Source organism: Myotis myotis, unplaced genomic scaffold (genome assembly GCF_014108235.1).
Source record: "Myotis myotis isolate mMyoMyo1 unplaced genomic scaffold, mMyoMyo1.p scaffold_m19_p_28, whole genome shotgun sequence".
Lineage (NCBI taxonomy): Eukaryota > Metazoa > Chordata > Mammalia > Chiroptera > Vespertilionidae > Myotis > Myotis myotis.
In genome coordinates, this window is record NW_023416333.1 from 1,548,109 (window position 1) to 1,568,494 (window position 20,386).

The window sequence follows — 20,386 nt, forward strand, 5'->3', positions numbered from 1 at the left end:
GATTTGTCATATGGCATAATGGTGACTCACCCCCAAGTGGAGGTGACCAGGCCCAGGGTTTATATGGATGCACCTTAGCTAAGGCGAATCTAAGCTCCTAATGGATGTTGCCAGGCGGGCATCTGCATGAGGATCTGTGAAAACAGGTCACCCCCTCCCTTGTCTGTCTCTCGCCACCAATCATCATGGGGTCGGGACAAAGTAAACCCACTGTTCTCAATTGCATGTTGGAAACAGCTGTTTGTTTGTGTGGGACTAGCCAATTTACTACCGAGAAGGAGGACTGGATGCAGCTCCAGTCTGAGCTAGTACTGAGAGAGTATAAGTACAGGTGTTTGCCTTAGCTACTCATTAACTGGTCTGTGTGAAGTGAAAGCTACTTTGATTTATTCTGCTTTTCTGTTGATATGTCTGGCTGAACATTTGGGCTGGACCCATAATGGTCTGCAAAAGTCTCTCAGCAGCTGTGAGAATTATTTTTCTCAGAGTCTTTTGCTCACTATTAAAGGGGAATCAGCCCACTTAGTTAATAAAGATTTCTGTCTATCAGTTTCTCTTACCTAGGTTGTAAATTTACTGTATTAAAATTGAAGTTCTGGGGAAGATTTAAAGGTTATGATGTTAATGCTTTTGATTTGCAGAAATTCTGTGAAAGGGAGTGGCCCACTTTCCAGGTTGGATGGCCAGATGTAGTGACTTATAATTTAACCACCACTTTTCAGGTTTACCATGTTTCTACGGCCGGCCAGGTCACCCCGACCAAATTCCCTATATTCAAGTTCAAGTGTGGGTCGATATTTTGACTGAAAAACCAAGGTGGTTAAAGAGTTGCCAGAATGAGGAAAAGAAATTGGGACAGAGACGGACAGTCCTCTTGGCCTCGGCCCAGAGGGCAAAACTCCCCCTGTTCTCCAAGGTCCAGGTGAGGAGGCACTCCCCGGGGTCAGGCCTCCCCCGTATGCTCCTCCACCCACCGGTCCCACGGTGGCAAAAGACCCCGATCCCGAGCCTGCCTCCCCCACAGCCGGTTTCCACCAGTCCAGGGCTCGGCTCCATTCTCCCCTCCTCTCTTCGCACTGGGTGGGGGACGGGCATGTGGAGGCAGGGAGGGGGAGGACTGGCGGAGCCCTGCGGAGTCCGCTGGTCCTGCAGCTCCTGTGTTGCCACTGAGGTGGGCAGCCCCGTTGGGTCCAGACAGGCAGCTTTTTGTGGTCTGTGTCCCCTTTTCTACCAGTGACCTGTACAGTTAGAGGGGCCGGGGTCCTTCTTTCTCCCAGAATCCACAGGGGTTAATCTCTCTTTTGGAGTCCGTAATTTTTTATAATTGTCAGCAGCTACTGCAAACCCTTTTCACTTCAGAAGAGAGAGAGAGAGAGAGAGAGAGGGTCAGGGCAGAAGGGAGGAAATTTGTTGTGGGTCTGGATGGACAGCCTACATCTGACCATGACAGATTAGAGGCTGTGTTCCCCTCCAGGCGACCCGACTGGAACCCCAGTATTAACGGGTTCTTGACGAGTACCGCCAGACTCTATTGGGGGGCATCCAAGCTGCTGCTCGGAGACCCACAACCCTCTCTAAGGTGACAGAGACAGTCTAGGGGCCTAACCCTGGCTATAAATGTTACATTTGTTTCCCAGTCCGCCCCAAACATTAGGAAAATTTGCAGAAGTTAGAGGGCTTTGAGGGGAAATCAATCTCCAAGTTGGTTTAGGTGGCTCAGAAAGTTTTTACCAATCGGGAGGACCTAATGGCAAGTTTAAACACCCGGATGGCGAAGGTCCTCCTGGCCATAAGCAAGGAAAAAGGCCCAAGGGGCCGAAGAGACAACAAGGGCAAAGGAAAGCCTCATGGGAGAAAAGGAGTCTGACCCTGGGCTTGGGAAAAATCAATGTGCATTTTGCAGAAAGAAAGGACATTGGAAAAGGGAGTGGGGAACTGACTCCCGTTTTAGTGGAAGAGGTGGATTAGGGTTGTCAGGGCTCAGCTGGCCCCCGAGAACCCAGGATAACCCTGACAGTGGGGGGCCAAAAGGTGGACTTCCTTATGGAACTCAGCACTCACTCAAGCCCTCTGGTGGGGAAAGGGAAAAAGAGTGAATATTTCAGCTTCCTGAAAACAGCTGCCTTGAACCCGGCCACACTCCTCCCTGACGAGGAGGCAGAGGCCCCTTTGCATGACTGCGAGGAGACACTGACAACCCTCACTTCCCTCCGCGAGGACCTTGTGGACCAGCCCCTGCAGAATCCGGATGAGACCCTCTACACAGACGAGAGCAGCTTCGTAGAGGAAGGTACCCGGTATGCGGGGGTGGCAGTAGTGACATGAGGAGGAGCCAGGGGAGATCTACAATCAGCCAGGATTAGAAAGAAGCCCTGGGGAGCACCCCGGCACTCGTCCTGCCAGACCTACCCAGGGACTGCAGGGATATATCTCCTCACACTGCCCTTACAGGAGGACACGGGAGCCACCTTAAAGAGGTCTCCTAACCTCAAGAGGAAAGGACATTAAAAATGCTCCTGAGATACTCAACCTCCTAGCAGCCACATAGGAACCAAGGAAGTGGCTAAAAGACCAGGAGGGCCCCTAGAGGTTCTCATAGCCCTGCCAGCACGAAGGCTCCCAGAGAAGCCTACTCATCTGCCGGAGGAGCAGAGGTTAGCTGAGAAACTAAGGGCCCGGGAAGGAGAGGCTGGATGGCTAATTCTGCCAGACGGGAGGCCTATAGTGCCAGAAGCCCTGGGGCGGACCATCGCTTCCCAGACCCACCAGAGGACCCACCTGCGGGGAACGAAGCTATCAGAACTACTGGGAAGAGACTTTTACATCCCAGGGCTCCAGAAAATGTCTCAAGACTTGGCTAGAAGGTGCCAACTTGTGTGCCCAGGTGAACCAAGGACCCCCTGTTGTGGCCGCGCCGGGGCAGCGATTCCGAGGTCAGAACTCCAGAGAATACTGGGAAGTGAACTTCACCAAGATATCAGAAGGACAAGGAGGGTATAAATACTTGCTGGTTTTCATTGATACCTTCTCTGGCTAGCCTGAGGCATACCCAACCAAGGCAGAAACAGCACAGGTAGTGGTTAAAAAATTCCTCTCAGAAATTGTCCCCCGGTTTGGCCTGCCACTATACATGGGGTCCCACAAGGGCCCAGAGTTCATCGCCAGGATCACCCAATTGGCAGCTAAGGCATTAAAGGTAACTTGGAAATTGCATTGTGTATATAGGCCACAGAGTTCAGGACATTAAATAAATCGGACATTAAAGGAAATGTTAACCAAACTAAAAATAGAGACTGGCGAGAACTGAGTAAGTTTCTAGATGCAACCCGTACATCCAAGGGTTAACTCCTTTTGAGATAATGTTTGGGCGACCGCCACCATTGGTGCCCAGGTTGGGGGAGGAGGAGGTCACCCGTCTCTACCCATAATTTGCTTAAGTCTTTGCAGGCACTCCAGCAAGCCACCACAATAGCCCAAAGGATTGTGAAAGAGGCTCACCGAGAGACTGAACAGCAGAAGGAGCCCAGGGGGCATCAGTTTTTGCCGGGAGACCTCCTCTGGGTCAAGCGGCACCAGCCCGGAGGACTAAAAGTTAAGTTGGTGCTGGCGCCCCTGCAGTACTGGATCCCCAGCTGGGCGGGGGGGGGGGGGGGGCGACCTGGGGGGCTGCGGCTCTATGTTTCAGGACCAGACCCTGGGGTGCTCTTCACGATCCAGAGGCGAGAGACCCCTTGGCCTTTCAACCCCATCGGGCCGCTGGCACCTGTGAGGCTGCCGGAGGTCCAGGGGACGCCAGCTCCCAAGGAAACCCCTACCCCATCGCCCATTTCTGCGTGGACCACCGTCGTGAGCCCAGGCCCAGGGGTGAAGCCGGTACTGGAACCATCACCACCGAAATGGCCTGTTCCCCAAGGACCTATAAATGTCTCCACGGACCAGGAGACACCAGGACTCTGTCCATAGGGACACAGGAGGAGGGGGCTCACCCTTGGGGACATCTCTGGCACAGGGCTATGTGTAGCCTCAGCAAATTACTCACTAGGTGACTCCCCTTACCAGGGAAATTGCAACAAAACCCTAAAATTAAGAGGAGAGCCGGGGGCGGGGGTCCCCTGGTACCTGGTAGCCCCAAATAGGACTTGGTGGGCATGTACAGTAGGAATCACTCCGTGCATTCTCTCCTTAACCATGCTGGTGGTGGTGGTGGTGGTGGGGGACCCACCTCTATGTGTACGAACCCATATTTTGCCCCAAGTCTACTATTACTCTGCGGGGGGAGATGAGAGGATCTCCTAATAGAACTAGGGCGGGTCAGGAGGGTCCCGATACTTATTCCCCTCGTAGTAGGGCTTGGATTAGCAGGGTCCACAGCTGTAGGGATAGCAGCCCTAATCAAAGGGGACCAGAACTACCAAGAGCTGGGCCACCAGATTGACCAGGACCTAAGCACCTTTGAAAAGTCCATCGGAAAACTAGAGGAATCAATAGGGGGTCACTGGCTGAAGTGGTTTTACAGAACAGGAAGGGCTTAGATGTTTTATTCCTGAAGCAGGGGGGACTCCGCCTAGCCCTGGGAGAAGCTTGCTGTTTTTCCACCAACCACTCGGGAGTAGTCCGAGAAAGTTTAAGCCAACTAAGAAAGAGATTGGCTGACAGAGCGGAAGCTCACAAGGCACCAGGGAACTGGTATGAGAATCTCTTCTCCTGGTCCCCCTGGCTGACGACCCTCCTGTCAGCGGTGGCCGGACCCTTACTTTTGCTTATAGTAGGATTAATATGTAGGCCCTGTTTGCTGCGTTGCCTGCTCAATTTTATTCATGACCGCATCCAGGCGGTCAAGCTTATGGTTTTGCACACGCAATACTCGCAGCTAGTAGATACTAGCGATGAATCCAGAGTCTGATTCATCCTAAAGACCAGTAGGGAATGTGATGGGCATGCACACTTAGCGTCATATTGTGAAATGGGTATAGATATGTAACCTTTAACTGACGTAAAGAAAATTTTGTAACTTGTTTGTATTCTCTGTATTTGATGTCACTCTGTACTTTGGGAACTCGGACACGCTCCAGCCAAGCATCACACCTGTTTCTACTAAACTTTCAAAGAGTAGGTAGTTTCCACTGGATTGTTCAAAGAATGGGTTGTGGTTAAAAAGCTCCAGCCAGATGTGACACCGTACTGGCCGCTGTTGAGATTGTCACACCCTTTCAAAAGGCTATTAGAGAAAGGCTTGGGGCTGCAGCAGGATGGGGCTCCCTGTGTGGAGGCACCTGTTGCAGACACTGGCCAGCTTTCAATAAATCCTCGCTTGCTGCTAAGACCTAATTGGAGTTGGTGGTCTTACTCTCCCGAACATTGGCCCATAACAAAATGGGTGATCCTTACTGAATATTCATTGTGGGCCCCCTGCAGCCTGGGGGACCCACCTTTGACAGGCTTGATTATACAGTAGGTTTACATTTTAATAAGGTTTTTTATTGTTTTCCCCTGTTAATCTGTGTTATATACATTTAATTTTTTATTTCTAGCCACGGCCGGTTTGGCTCAGTGGATAGAGCGTCAGCCTGCGGACTGAGGGGTCCCAGGTTCGATTCCGGTCAAGGGCATGTACCTGGGTTGCGGGCACATCCCCCATGGGGGGCGTGCAGGAGGCAGCTGATCGATGTTTCTCTCTCATCGATGTTTCTAGCTCTCTATCTCTCTCCCTTCCTCTCTATAAAAAATCAATAAAATATATTTAAAATATATATATATTTTTTTATTGATCTCAGAGAGGCAGGGAGAGTGAGAAACAGAAACATCAATGATGGCAGAGAATCATTTCTGGGCTACCTCCTGTGTGCCCCACACTGGGGATCAAGCCCACAACCCGGCAATGTGCCCCTAACTGGAATTGAACCAGGAACCCTTCAGTCCACAGGCCGACACTCTATCCACTAAGCCAAATCAGCTAAGGCTAACCATTTAATTTGTAGACTAACCAAAGAACTTACAAAAGAAGGGAAAATTATTTTGCCTCTACAATGTCATTTCCCTCATCTTCTTTCACAATCACTCCCGTAACTCCACGAAATAAAGGAATACTGTTAAGTTTTGGGCGGTGATACAGCCTGTGAAAGAATTCACAACCAAAAGCAATGCAGAGAGGAAGTTTATTTTACTTTCCAAGAGAGGAAAAGGCCAAGTATTGCTGGTCAATACAGGGCAGGGAAGAAATGGTGGCTTCTGCTTTTCAGCAGTGCCTGTTACTAAGGGACAAAGAATGGAGGGGCCATGGGTTGAGCTGAAGTTGTTTATATAAGAGGGGCTGTCCTTAAAAGTTAGTTTGTTTGTTTTCCAGGAGACAGTCTGGCAGATGTTCTAGGGAGGTGTCTTATCAGTTTCTTTCCCAGCCTATAAAATATGACAAGAGAAAATGTTATGAAGAGTTCAAAAGAGGCTTGTTTGAAAGAGTGGAGGTGAGGAAACTTTATACTAACTAGAGACTCATTGGTGTGAGTTATCCCTGAGGTGTAACAACAGCAGGAAGGAGGGGTATGTAAGAATTTAGCCTTAAAAGTAGCTAATCTTGTTCGGCAGTTTGAACAGAGGAGCTTTTTGAATTAGAGGAGCCAGTAATTTTGGGGTTTAATTAGCAAGTGCTTCTCATAAGTTGTGGAAGGTCACAGAAAAGAAACAGAAAGACCTTCTTCTTGTCCTTACAAATTCCTTGACCACTTTTAGAACCTAAGGCTTTATTGACCTGAAGAGTGAATACTTCTAGGAGAACAAACAAAGGGACACCAGCGGTACTGGGGGCATTGTGTTCAGGAGGATGTCAGCAATGGGTCCCGAAGGAAATAAACCACTCAGTGATTTTTCTCCTGACACCACAGGTTTCAACACCACAGTAAGGACAAAAATGAGGGTACATAGTAACCATAGGGAGCTCAGGGAGCCTGGCATGGCATGGTGAATCCTACAAACTCAGAGGACAAAAGTAACCACCTACGATGGTTTGAAATTAAAACTTTCTAAGTAAAAGCAACTCACAGGGATAGTTATGTCCTAGCCTCCTTTTTTTCTTTTGTTTCTTTGCAAAGGCCAATCTTTACCTTATTAAGCCTGTCAATTTTCTTTTTGCATCTAGGATAACATACCTCTGGATTTTCAGGGAAATTTCCTTTTTTTACAGACACCTAAGGGCACAATCTCCAAACACAGAAGATCTCAGAGCTAGAATTATTATTGTAGTTGTGTTAAATATTACCTCTTAAGTATTGGAGAACATTTTTTTAAGAAAAGTATATTGGCTTTAACCAGTTTGGCTCAGTGGATAGAGTGTCAGCCTCCGGACTCAAGGGTCCCAGGTTCGATTCTGGTCAAGGGCATGTACCATGGTTTCAGGCACATCCCCAGTAGGGGATGTGCAAGAGGCAGCTGTTTCTCTCTCATCGGTGTTTCTAACTCTCTATCCCTCTCCCTTCCGCTCTGTAAAATATCAATGAAATATATTTAAAAGAAACAAGAAAAATAAGAAAAGTATATTGTGTTGATTTTTTTACATAGAGAAAGTGAGAGGGATAGAGAGTTAGAAACATTGATCAGCTGTCTCCTACACACCTCCTACTGGGGATGTGCCCGCAACCAAGGTCCATGCCCTTGACCGGAATTGAACCTGGGACCTTTCAGTCAGCAGGTCGATGGTCTATCCACTGAGCCAAACCGGTTACAGCTTGGAGAATATTTTAAAAAGAGGTTTGGCCGAATCCGGTTTGGCTTAGTGGATAGAGCATCAGGCTGCGGACTGAAGGGTCCCAGGTTTGATTCAGGTCAAGGGCATGTACCTGGGTTGCGGGCACATCCCCAGTAGGGCGTGTGCAGGAGGCGGCTGATCGATGTTTCTCTCTCATCGATGTTTCTAACTCTGTATGTCTCTCCCTTCCTCTCTGTAAAAAAATCAATAAAAAATATAAAAAATAAAAAAAAATAAAAAGAGGTTTGTGTCTATTTTTTTAACTTTTTATTCAATCCCAGAAATTTCCCTCCTCAGTCCTCCCCACTCTAATTTTTTACCAGTGAATTTCATGTAACCCCCATATGTCTTCTTTGAGTCTCATGTATGAAAAAGGTGCAAAACTGCCGTTCCTCTTACCATTACTCAATCTGTTGTTATTTTGCTTCCTGGCAAATATTGCCAACTTGGGTCAAAGAAACTTAGAAAAATTCCCCACAGGTTTGGACATTCCTTACAACAACACCAAAAGCAATTGACTCATGTGAAGCAGGTGAAAGTTACATGGGGGGATGGGGGGTCAGCAATTCCAGGGACAGAGTTGACTGAAGACAGATTTACAAACACAAATTTAGAGCCAAACCAGAACACAGCAAGCTAGAGCTTTCTCGTTGCTGCCAGAGAACAGAAGAAAATGCTCAAGGCTCATGTGGCTTTGTTTGGTATGTGTGTGTGAGTCTGTGTGTGTTTCTTTAATCCTCACCCAGGGATGTTTATTCTCTTTTTTTTTTTTTACCCTCCTTCGAGTTCCATCTGAGATTCTGCACTCTCTCCCATGCTTCTATGTCTCTGGATCCACTCCATTCTTCAGTTAATTTTGTTAATTAGGTTCCATCTATGTGTGTGATCAAGTGATGCTTTTCTTTATCTGACTGACTTATTTCACTTAGCATGATGCTCTCCAGGTCCGTCCATGCTGTGTGAAAGGGTAAGAGATACTTCCTTCTAACCGCTGTGTAGCATTCCATGGTATAAATGTACCACAGCTTTTCTATCCATTCATCTACTGAAGGGCATTTGGGTTGTTTTTAAATCTTAACTATTGTAAATTGTGCTGCTATGAACATAGCGGTGCGTACATTCTTTCTGATTGTTGTTTCAGGTTTCTTAGGATATATTCTTAGAAGTGTGATCACAGGATCAAATGGCAGTTCCATATTTAATTTTTTGAGGAAACTCCCTATGTTTTCCATAATATCTGCACCAGTCTGCATTCCTACCAGCAGTGTACTAGGGTTCCCTTTTTTCCTATTCCTCACCAGCACTTGTCCTTTGTTACCGGTAGCCATGCCGACAGTTGTGAGGTGGTATCTAATTGTTGCTTTAATTTACATCTCATTGATGATCAGCGTCTTTCACCATTTTTTCATATGTCTCTTGGCCACCTTATCCACACTGCAGCCCAGGCAGAGCTGGCACTTCAAATGGCCCCAGAAGCAGATGCTCTTAAATAGTGATGTCTGTTTTGAGACATTAACTTCGTTCAATGGAGGCAGGTTAGATGAGTTAGACACTTGAGCAACCTCTGCAAGCTACATTTAGCCTGAAGGAGACAGATGCCTAATGGCCTGAAAGAAGACACAATGCCTGCCATTCAGAAAGAGCTTGTCCTGAAGAAAGATATGCAAATCCAGCAGCTAAAGGAAGCCACGCGGGTGCCCCAGAAACAAACTTGCCCTTGAAATCACCTCCCCTGAAGGCACTGAGGGTCCAGAGTATACTTGGTGTTTTCTTGGGCTATTTGCCCTCAAAACCATTCCTGGAGTCAGCTGAGGAAATATAGGATCCTGGCCGTGGAGCATGGGAACTACATTACCCAGAAGGCCGCGCGTGGAATGCCACCGGGCTGAGCCAAAGGAAGCTCAGAAAGGGCGTTTCCGTTTTTCAAGTTCTGGTGTGCGGGACCGGTCTTTTCTCCATTTTGTCTTTAGCGGTCGGCGGTACCTGGTCGCTGAGTCCAGTGGGGAAGGCTGGAGAGTGGTGCTCCCGGCCTCGCAGCCCGTGGTGGGAGCCTCCAGTGGTGCTCACAGCGCACACGTGGGATTGAAGCTCGGAGTCGCCACCAGACCCGCCCAGCGCCGGGCCAGGGACCTCCGTTCCTGCAGCGACTTCTGCTCCCGCCGCGCTGCATCCACAGAGGGCAATGGCGGCGCCGGTGCTGAGGAGCTGGGCTGAGGTGAGTTTGTGTCCCCCAGGCCCTCACAGCCTCTTACACCGAACAGCACAGCCTGGGGAGGGCGCCTGTCCTGCAGCTCAGTCCCGCGTGGAGGACCGTGAGGAAGGTGGAGGGGAGAGAGGAGTGTTGTGGCTTCTGAGGACACAGCAAGTGCAGGGCAGAGAGGACGGGGGTGACTTGCATCTGAAGGTCCCTGAGGATGTGGCTGTGAGTATTGACGGAAAGATCAGAGGCTGCAGGGAGGACGGCACAGACTCATTCGGGGCTTTCCCGGCTGTGGGTCCATCAGGGGCCTGGGGTGGTCCTGGATCCGGCCGGACTACAAGCTCTCTACACGCCATATGCCAAGTTCATGGGTGAGTCCAGCGAGATCCGGTGGCATTGGAGCAGGAAGGGGCCAGAATTGAGGGAGTGAACCTGGGGTTTGAACATGGGAAGGGGATGAACATTACCCAGTGGTGTGCACATCTGGAGGAACTGTGAGCTGATGGTCCCGGAACCTGGTGTGGGGACTTAACGGCGAAGCATAAACCCACGCTTGGCTTTGTCTTGGAGGCAGGATCTAGGAGACTGCAGTAGTGTTGCTTGGCAGGAAGGCTGGGGCCCTGCAGACCTTAAATGGCATTGCCCTCTCCTCTCCCATCCCCTCCCCCAATCCTTCCCACCAACCCAGCTGCTCTGCTGAGGGCCATGCAGTGAGTAATGGGACTGTGATGAGAGAGCAGCCTGCACTGGCATTAGGGGCTGGTGTCCACACTAACCGGGTGCCCTGGAGGAGGTTGAGGGTGGGGAAGGTGTGTAAGGAGTAGGATTACTGGTTCTCAGAAACGCAGCTCTGGTTTCAATTGTCTCCATTCTGACAGGTTGGCGTGACCTTTGAGGACATTGCCCTGTACTTCTCCAGGGAGGAATGGAGCCTCCTTGATGAGGGTCAGAGACAGCTGTACCTGAATGTGATGCGGGAGAACTTTGAACTTCTATCCTCCCTGGGTAAGACCCTCACTCTCACCAGTGACCTGGACTTGGCTTTGAGGTTTCCCGGCCCCATCCCCCAGGGTGTGCTCTGTCCTCCCAGGTAGACTGTGGTACTGCTTGAATTTTCCAGTTTCCTGGGTAGTTGCTGTCCTGGGGAGGGTTGTTTTGTTTCCACTGCTCCCTTCTATTCCTGAAGTCCCAATACTCCCCACTCCACTAAATTCACAGGGAAGGGCTTGTGGTTGGTCGTGTTGTAGACATCTAAGGGATTCCACCTTAAGTAGTGAAGAAAGCATTTTCTGAAGAAAAAAAGAAAGAAAGAAAGCATTTTCTGTATTCCTCTTTGTCATGTGTAAATATTATTTGAAAAATTGCCTCTAAATCCTTATCCAGTTTATTAACTACTTTTTTTTAGTTAAAGAATCTTTGGAATACCTTGTATATTTTATATATTAATTGCTTATTTGATACAGGAACACATAATTTTCCATGTGCTTAATTGTGCTTTGCAGATATTGCTCCCCCACACCCGCTTTTCTCCAAAGTGCATGTTTTTGGCAACCCTGCATTCAGCAGGTCTAGTGTCACCATGTTTCTAGCAAGCTCAGGTGCTTGTTACTAGTGCTTAGCAATTAAATATTGTTAATGAAGTTATATAGACTTTGCTTTTGAGGCAGAGTCATTGCATTGTTCTTAGCCTGCAGTATAGTATTAACATACCTTCATTATTCCCAGGGAACTCCAACTATTTGTGTGAAAATCTGTCCATATCGAAATATTAGCTTTATTGTGCTGATCATAGCCAAATCCACAATATCTCCAAGAGATTCCTTCATATGATTTTCGAGTATTTTCTCCCGTCCTCTTGATTGCTTTTCGTTGCATTTTTAAAATTAAATCTTTATTGTTCAGATTATTACATTTGTTCCTCTTTTTTCCCCCCATAACTGCCCTCCACCCAGTTCCCAGGCCACTCTTCTCCCTCACTCCCCACCCACTGTCCTCATCCATAGTTGCACGATTTTTGTCCAGTCTCTCCCGCATCCCCTACACCCCTTTCCCCACCCCAGAATAGTCAGTCCAGTCCCTTTCTATGCCCCTGATTCTATTATAATCACCAGTTCATTCTGTTCATCAGAATATTCACTTGATTTTCAGATTCACTTGTTGATAGATGCGTATTTGTTGTTCATAATTTGTATCTTTACCCTTTTCTTCTTCTTCCTCTTCTTAAAGGATACCTTTCAGCATTTCATATAATACTGGTTTAGTGGTGATGAACTCCTTTAGTTTTTTCTTATCTGTGAAGCTCTTTATCTGACCTTCAATTCTGAATGATAGCTTTGCTGGATAAAGTAATGTTGGTTGTAGGTTCTTGGCATTCATCACTTTGAATATTTCTTGCCACTCCCTTCTTGCCTGCAAAGTTTCTGTTGAGAAATCAGCTGACAGTCATATGGGTACTCCCTTGTAGGTAACTGACTGTCTTTCTCTTGCTGCTTTTAAGATTCTCTCTTTGTCTTTTGCTCTTGGCATTTTAATGATGATGTGTCTTGGTGTGGTCCTCTTTGGATTGCTTTTGTTTGGGGTTCTCTGTGCTTCCTGGACTTGTAAGTCTATTTCTTTCACCAGGTAGGGGAAGTTTTCTGTCATTATTTCTTCAAATAGATTTTCAATATCTTGCTCTCTCTCTTCTTCTGGCACCCCTATAATTGGGATGTTGGTGCACTTGAAGCTGTCCCAGAGGCTTCTTACGCTATCTTCGAATTTTTGGATTCTTTTTTCATTTTGCTTTTCCGGTTGGGTGTTTTTTGCTTCTTCGTATTTCAAATCTTTGACTTGATTCTTGCGATCCTCTAGTCTGCTGTTGGGAGTCTGTATAATATTCTTTATTTCAGTCAGTGTATGCTTAATTTCTAGTTGGTTCATTATCACAACCTCGAGGGTCTCATTAGATTTCTTGTAGATCCCATTAAGTTTATCGGCAGTTTCTAGAAAATTATTGAAAGACCCTAAAAGTGTGATTTTGAACTCTATATCCAGTACTTTGCTTTCCTCCATTTCTGTCATTTGTGTCCTTTTTCTTTGTCTCCGCATTTTTTATGCTTCCCTGTGTTGATACAGTGGTTTTCTGTGCTAAGTGTCCTATAGGGCCCAGTGGTTCAGCCTTCCCAATTACCTGAGGTGGTCACTCTTGGTGCACCCCCTTGTGGTCTTTGTGCACAGTCTTGTAGTAGTTAAGCCTTGATTGTTGTAGGTATCACTGGGAGGAATTTGCCTCCAGACCAATTGTCTGTGAGAATCAGCTGTGTTTGCAGTGGGAGAACTTCTGTGCTGGAGACACCACTCCGGGGCAAGACTTGCTTCAGTGGGGCTTTGGTGCTCGCTGAGTCTGCCCCCTGTGTGTGTCCTTTATGTTTCCACGGAGCTGCAAACTGGATGGTCCCACTTTGACCTCTATGCTTCCTGGCTCCTGGATCTCTAGGGAGGTGCTAATCTAGCCTCTGCCTTAGGCTATCCAGCAAAAGCCTCCCTGCAGGCCTTGGGTGGGGTGGGTCCCAAGGGATCAACAGGACGGGGCTAGCAGTTATGGCTGCTCTCAGTCCTGCACTCAGAGGCTTTGCTTCTCAATGACCCGGTAATCACTGCAAGCCCCTCAGAGAGAAAGCTGCCCTCGAGTTCCGACCGATGCCAGACAGTCCCGCTTCTCCCGTATGAGTCTGGGTCCCTAGAGACTCGCCCGGAACTGGAGCTCAGAGCCTGAGACTCCCTCCCGATTGCAAAAGACAACTGCGCCCTCAGCCGCCAACCCGCTCTATGTGTACCTCCGCACCTTAGTATTTTACTTCTGCACTGCAACTCCTCTGAGTCTCGGTATGCTTTTCTCTTTCCTTCTAGTTGTAGAATTTCCACTCAGCCAGCCTTCCTGTGGTTCTGGGTGTTGTCCTTTCAGTCTTTTAGTTGTATTTTTGAAGTGGTTGTGCAAGGCAGCAATCTCCGGTGTTTACCTATGCCGCCTTCTTGGTTCCCGCGTTTTGTTTATTCCTATTGTGCAGTGAAGGCGCTATTTTTCTTTATTTGTTGCAATCTGGCCTGTTCATTTTTTCTATTTTGTATGGTGGTTGGTGTCACACTTAGGAAATCCTGTCCAAAACAAACCTCCAAAACTTTGTCCTGAAGAATTTTAAGTTTTAGCACTGACATTTAATTCTGTTTTGCAGGTTGAGTTAAAATTTATCAGCAGTGTCCAGCTTTGTTGTTTTATATGGGAATGTTGATTATTACCAGCCCCATTCGTTGAAGAAGCTATCTTTCCTTCCTTCTGTGGCTGCTGCTTTGTCAAAGATACTTGAAAGTCTGTGCCTGGGCTTATTTTTGTGTTTTTTGTTCTGTTCTGTTGGTGTATGTGTCTGTGTTTCTCCAGCAACACACTGTTTGCTTGCTTTCTCTTTGTAATAAATTGAAGTCAGGAAGTGTGATACCACCAGCTTTCTTCTCACTCAAGATTGATTTTGTTAATGGAGGTTTTGATTCCATTGCAAGATTCTCTATTCATTTCTTTGTAAAATACCATTGGAATTATTGGGATTGCATTTGATCTTAGATTGCTTTGTGTACTACAGCTGTCTCCACCATATTTCATTTCTAGATCGTTGAACACAGGTTGTCTTTCAACTTATTTGTGTTTTCTTCCATTCCTTTCATCACTGTCTTATAGTATTCAATGTACAGATGTTTCACATTTTGGTTGAATTTATTCCTGCGAATTTTATTGTTGTTTTTTTTTGTTATTTTGTTTTGTTTTTAATATATTTTATTGATTTTTTCCAGAGAGGAAGGGAGAGGAATAGAGAGTTAGAAACATTGATGGGAGAGAAACATTAATCAGCTGCCTCTTGCACACCTACCACTGGGGATGTACCCACAACCAAGATACATGCCCTTGACCAGAATCAAACCTGGGACCATTAAGTACGCAGGCCGATGCTCTATCCACTGAGCCAAACTGGTCAGGTTCCTTCATCATTTTTCTATCACAGAATATATTGTTAGTGTGTAGAAATTGAACTCGTATTTATATGTTTATGTTGCATCCTGTAACCTTTCTGAATTTAATTCTTTTTTTTTTTTAAATATATATTTTATTGATTTTTTTACAGAGAGGAAGGGAGAGGGATAGAGAGTCAGAAACATCAATGAGAGAGAAACATCAATGAGAGAGAAACATCAATCAGCCGCCTCCTGCACACCTTCTACTGGGGATGTGCCAGGAACCAAGGTACATGCCCTTGACCGGAATCGAACCTGGGACCTTTCAGTCTGCAGGCCGAGGCTCTATCCACTGAGCCAAAGCGGTTACGGCCTGAATTTAATTCTTTATTCTTCTATTATCTTCACCCGAATAGTGAGGATATTTTTTTCATTGATTAGTTTTTTTAGAGAGAGAGCGTGGGAGTCAGAGAGAGAGAGAGAATAATCGATTGGTTCCCTCCCACATGTGCCCCGACTGAGAGTGTGGATGGGACCAGCAACCCAGTACCTGCCTTTGACTGGGAATTGAACCCTGTTGTTCCAGTGCACAAGCTAGCACGCTCATCAGTGAGCCACACTGGCTATGGCTCTTTATTCTTTAAATTATTTATTTATTTAAAAACATATGTATTTTTTATTTCCTAGAGGAATTGGAGAGAGAGATAGAAACATCAATGATGAGAGAGTCATTGATCAGCTGCCTCCTGCAGGACCCCCCACTGGTGATTGAGCTTGCAACCAGTGCAAGTGTCCTAACAAAGAATCGAATTGTGACGTCCTAGTTCATGAGTCAATGCTCAATCAGTGAGACATACCAGTAGCATTTATTTATTGATTTGAGAGACAGGAAGGGAGACAGAGAAAAGGAGGGGAAACACTGATCAGCTGTTCTACCTATCTATGCATTCATTGGTTATCCCCTACATGTGCCCTGATGGGGGATCAAGTCCACAACCTTGGTGCATCAGGAACACACACTCACCAACTGAGCCACCTGGACAGGATTCTGATTTTGTTATTATTTCAGAAGCTCATAGTAGGATCTTGACAAATGTATCTATGGAGCATCATGTCATGTGCTAACATCAACATCTCTTTTTTTTTTTTTAATATATTTTATTGATTTTTTACAGAGAGGAAGGGAGAGGGATAGAGAGTTAGAAACATCGACGACAAAGAGAAACATCGATCAGCTGCCTCCTGCACAGTCCCTACTGGGTATGTGCCCGCAACCAAGGTACATGCCCTTGACTGGAATGGAACCCTGGACCCTTGAGTCCATAGGCCAATGCTCTGTCCACTGAGCCAAACCGGTTAGGGCACATCAACATCTCTTATGATGCATTGTGGTTCATCGTGATAGGCATAATATCTTATCTTTCATGTGTTGCTTTTTTAAAATATATTTCATTGATTTTTTTAAAAAATAAATCTTTATTGTTCAGCTTATTACAGTTGTTCCTCTTTTTTACCCCCATAGCTCCCCTCAACCTGGTTCCCACCCCATCGTCTGCCCTTACCCCCCCACCCCCCACTGTCCTCATCCATGGGTGTACAATTTTTGTCCAGTCCTTCCCACACCCTCTCCACCCCTTTTCCCCTGAGAATTGTAAGTCCACTCCCTTTCTATGCCACTGATTCTATTATATTCACCAGTTTACTCTGTTCATCAGATTTTTTAAAAAAATATATTTTATTGATTTTTTACAGAGAGGAAGGGAGAGAGATAGAGAGTTAGAAACATCGATGAGAGAGAAACATCGATCAGCTTCCTCCTGCACATCTCCCACTGGGGATGTTCCCGAAACCAAGGTACATGCACTTGACCGGAATCGAACCTGGGACCCTTCAGTCTGCAGGTCGACGCTCCATCCACTGATCCAAACCTGTTTCGGCAATCAGGTTTTTTATTCACTTGATTTTTAGATTCACTAGTTGATAGCGATGTATTTGTTGTTCATAATTTTTATCTTTACCTTTTTCTTCTTCCTCCTCTTCCTTTTTTTTAAAAATATATTTTTATTGAATTTTTACAGAGATGAAGGGAGAGGGATAGAGAGTTAGAAACATCCATGAGAGAGAAACATCGATCAGCTGCCTCCTGCACACTCCCCACTGGGGATGTGCCTGCAACCAAGGTACATGTCCTTTACAAGAATCGAACCTGGGACCCTTGAGTCCACAGGCCGATGCTCTATCCACTGAGCCAAACCAGCTATGGCTTCTTCCCTTTTTTTTTGAAATATATTTTATTGATTTTTTACAGAGAGGAAGGAAGAGGAATAGAGAGTTAGAAACATCGATGACAGAGAAACATGGATCGGCTGCCTCCTGCACACCCCCCACTGGGGATGAGCCTGCAACCAAGGCACATGCCTCTGACCGGAATGGAACCCGGGACCCCTGAGTCCGCTGGCCGACGCTCTATCCACTGAGCCAAACCGGTTACGGCACTTCTTCCTTTTCTTAAAGAATTCCTTTCAGGATTTCATATAATACTGGTTTGGTGGTGATAAACTCTTTTGGCTGTTTCTTATCTGTGAAGCTCTTTATCTGACCTTCAATTCTGAATGAGAGCTTTGCTGGATAATCTAGGTTATATGTTCTTGCTATTCATCATTTTGAATATTTCTTGCCACACTTCCTTCTTGCTGCATAGTTTCTGTTTAGAAATCAGCTGACAATTGTATGGGTATTCCCTTGTAGATAACTAACTGTTTTTCTCTTGCTGCCCTTAAGATTCTCTCTTTGTCTTTTGCTCTTGGCATTTTAATTATGACGTGTCTTGGTGTGATCCTCTTTGGATTCCTTTTTTTGGTGGGGGGGAGCTTTGGATTCCTTTTGTTTGGGGTTCTTTGCACTTCCTGGACTTGTAAGTCTATTTCTTTCACCAGGTAGTGGAAGTTTTCTGTCATTATTTCCTCAAATAGGTTTTCAATATCTTGCTTTCTCTCATCTTCTTGCACCCCATAATTCAGATATTGGTACCCTTGAAGTTGTCCCGGAGACTCCTTACACTATCTTCATATTTTTTATTCTTTTTTCATTTTGTTTTTCCGGTTAGGTGTTTTTTGCGTCTTCGTATTTCAAATCTTTGACTTGATTCTTGCAATCCTCTAGTCTGCTGTTGGATCTCTGTATATTATTCTTTATTTCAGTCAGTGTATGCTTAATTTGTAGTTGGTCGTTTTTCATATCCTCAAGGGTCTCACTAAATTTATCTGCGGTTTTTAGAAAATTCTTGAAAAACCTTATAACTGTGGTATTGAACTCTATATCCTGTAATTTGCTTTCCTCCATTTCTGTCATTTGTGACCTGTTTCTTTGTCTCTGCATTTTGGCAGCTTCCCTGTGTTGATAGAGTGGCTTTGTGTGCTAGTTGTCCTATAGGGCCCAGTGGCTCAGCCTCCCCGATTACCTGAGGTGGACACTCTTAGTGCACCCTTTGTGGTCTTTGTGCACCATCTTGTAGTGAAGCCTTGATTGTCGTAGGTATCACTGGGAGGAATTGACCTCCAGGCCAATTGGCCGTGAGAATCAGCCGTGTCCACAGTGGGAGAACTTCTGTGGTTTAGAAACCCTTCTGGGGCAAGACTTGCTTCAGTGGGGCTTGGGTGCTCACTGAGTCTTCCCCCTGAGTGTGTCCCTTATAGATCTGAGGAGTTGTAATCTGAGTGGTCCCACTCTGACCACTGGGTACACTGACTCTTTGATCTCTAAGGAGGTGCCAATTTAGCCTCTACCTGAGGCTACCCAGCAGGAGCTATGGAGAGATCTGCAGATTCCTTTTCCTTGTTTCAGGTTTGGAGGTGTCCCGATGAGGCCCAGCTGTGAAGCAGTGCAAGCTGCTGTGGGGCCTTAGGCCTTCTTTTGGATGTTCTGGGTCTCTCTGACCCAGCTGCAGTTTGCTAGGTAATTTTAGATTGCGAATTGCCAGGCCATTCATATGCAAAAGACTATGCTCACAGCTTGGGTGGGGCAGAGTCTCTGGGAATCAACAGGTCCCAGCAAACAGTTATGGCTGATCCTCATTCCTGCCCAAAGAGGCCCCAGGTCTCAGTGTCCATCAGTAATTGCTGCAAGCACCTCTGAGAGAAAGCCACGCTCCAGTACCGCCCAATGCCAGACAGTCCAGTTTCTCCCTGTATGAGTCTGGGTCGAGTTCAGAGCCTCCCTCCTGATTAAAAGAGACAACCATGTTCTCAGTTGCCAGCCCTTTCCGAGTGTTCCTCTGTACCTCTGCACTTTACTTCTGAACCTCCTCTGAGTCTTAGCGTGCTTTTCTCTTTCCTTCTAGTTTTAGAATTTCCACTGATCCAGCATTGCTGAGGTTCTGGATGATGTCCGTTTTGTCTTTTTGTTGTAGTTTTGAAGTGGTTGTGCAAGGCAGGAATTTCTGGTGTTTACTTATGCCGCCAACTTGGTTTCTCTATTATATTGATTTTTTTTTATAAGAGGAAGGGAGAGGGATAGAAAGTTAGAAACATTGATGAGAGAGAAAAATTAATTAGCTGCCTCCTACTGAGGATGTGCCCACAACCAAGGTACATGCCCCTGACTGTAATTGAACCTGGGACCCTTCAGTCCGTGGCCCGACGCTCTATTGACTAAGCCAAGCCACCACTTAGGTCTCTTTCATTTGTTCTTTAACTTATTTGAGGCTTGGTTTTTGGTTGTTTTTTCTTTCTTTGTTTTTGCTTTTGTGTAGGTAAAGACGTGAACTTTTTCATATCTTTTTAAAAAATATACCTTCTAGGTGTTCTTTTCTTTTGTCTTGCCTCTCTCTTATTTATGTTTGTTCTAATATGTATGGTTTCTTTCCTTTGAGACTTTTGCGTTTACTTTCCTATTGTATTTCTAGTTTCCTGAGGTGCCATGTTAGGTTCTTTGAGATCTTTTGTGACAATGTAGGCATTTATCTCTATAAAATTTCCCCTTAGAATTACATTACATTTTCTGAATGTTATACATAAGCTTTGGTAGGTTGTTTTGTCATTTCCTTTGTCTCTAGAGTTTTTTTAGATCACTTCTGTTTTTGGCTTCCCTGAAATTCTTATGTATTTATTTATTACTAGAAACCTGGTGCTCGAAATTCGTGCATGGGAGAGGAGAGGGCGGGGTGCCCCTCAGTTCAGCCTGCACCCTCTCCAATCTCCAATCCGGGACCCCTCGGGGATGTCTGACTGCCGGTTTCGGGCTAGTTGGACATCCCTCTCGCAATCCGGGACCACTGGCTCCTGATTGCCAACCTACTGCCTCGTATTGCTGCCTAACCACTCCCCTTCTGGCCTGATGGCTCCCAACTGCCCTCCCCTGCCAGCCTCCTGGCCCCCAACTGCCCTGTGCTGCCAGCCTCATGGCCCCTAACCATCTCTGCCTAGGCCCCCTCCACCTTGGCTTTGTCCAGAAGAGAGCCAGTCTCCCCG

General features: G+C 46.2%; 3 protein-coding genes across 4 annotated transcripts in view; 1 reads left to right on the forward strand and 2 right to left on the reverse strand.

Annotated features, from left to right (window-relative positions):
• Nucleotides 1–20,386, reverse strand: part of LOC118649184 (zinc finger protein 615-like) — a 1,009,024-nt gene that overhangs the window by 257,884 nt on the left and 730,754 nt on the right. The gene's annotated exons all lie outside the window — the stretch shown is intronic.
• Nucleotides 1–20,386, reverse strand: part of LOC118649192 (zinc finger protein 501-like) — a 329,437-nt gene that overhangs the window by 96,785 nt on the left and 212,266 nt on the right. The window lies entirely within an intron of this gene.
• The window catches only part of LOC118649233 (zinc finger protein 154-like), a gene marked incomplete at its 3' end in the record, with an annotated part of 50,608 nt that overhangs the window by 20,874 nt on the left and 9,348 nt on the right, over nt 1–20,386 (forward strand). The window contains exon 2 of the mRNA XM_036296127.1: nt 10,817–10,943. Coding sequence (XP_036152020.1) covers nt 10,817–10,943 — 127 coding nt within the window. The remainder of the gene's footprint in view (nt 1–10,816; nt 10,944–20,386) is intronic.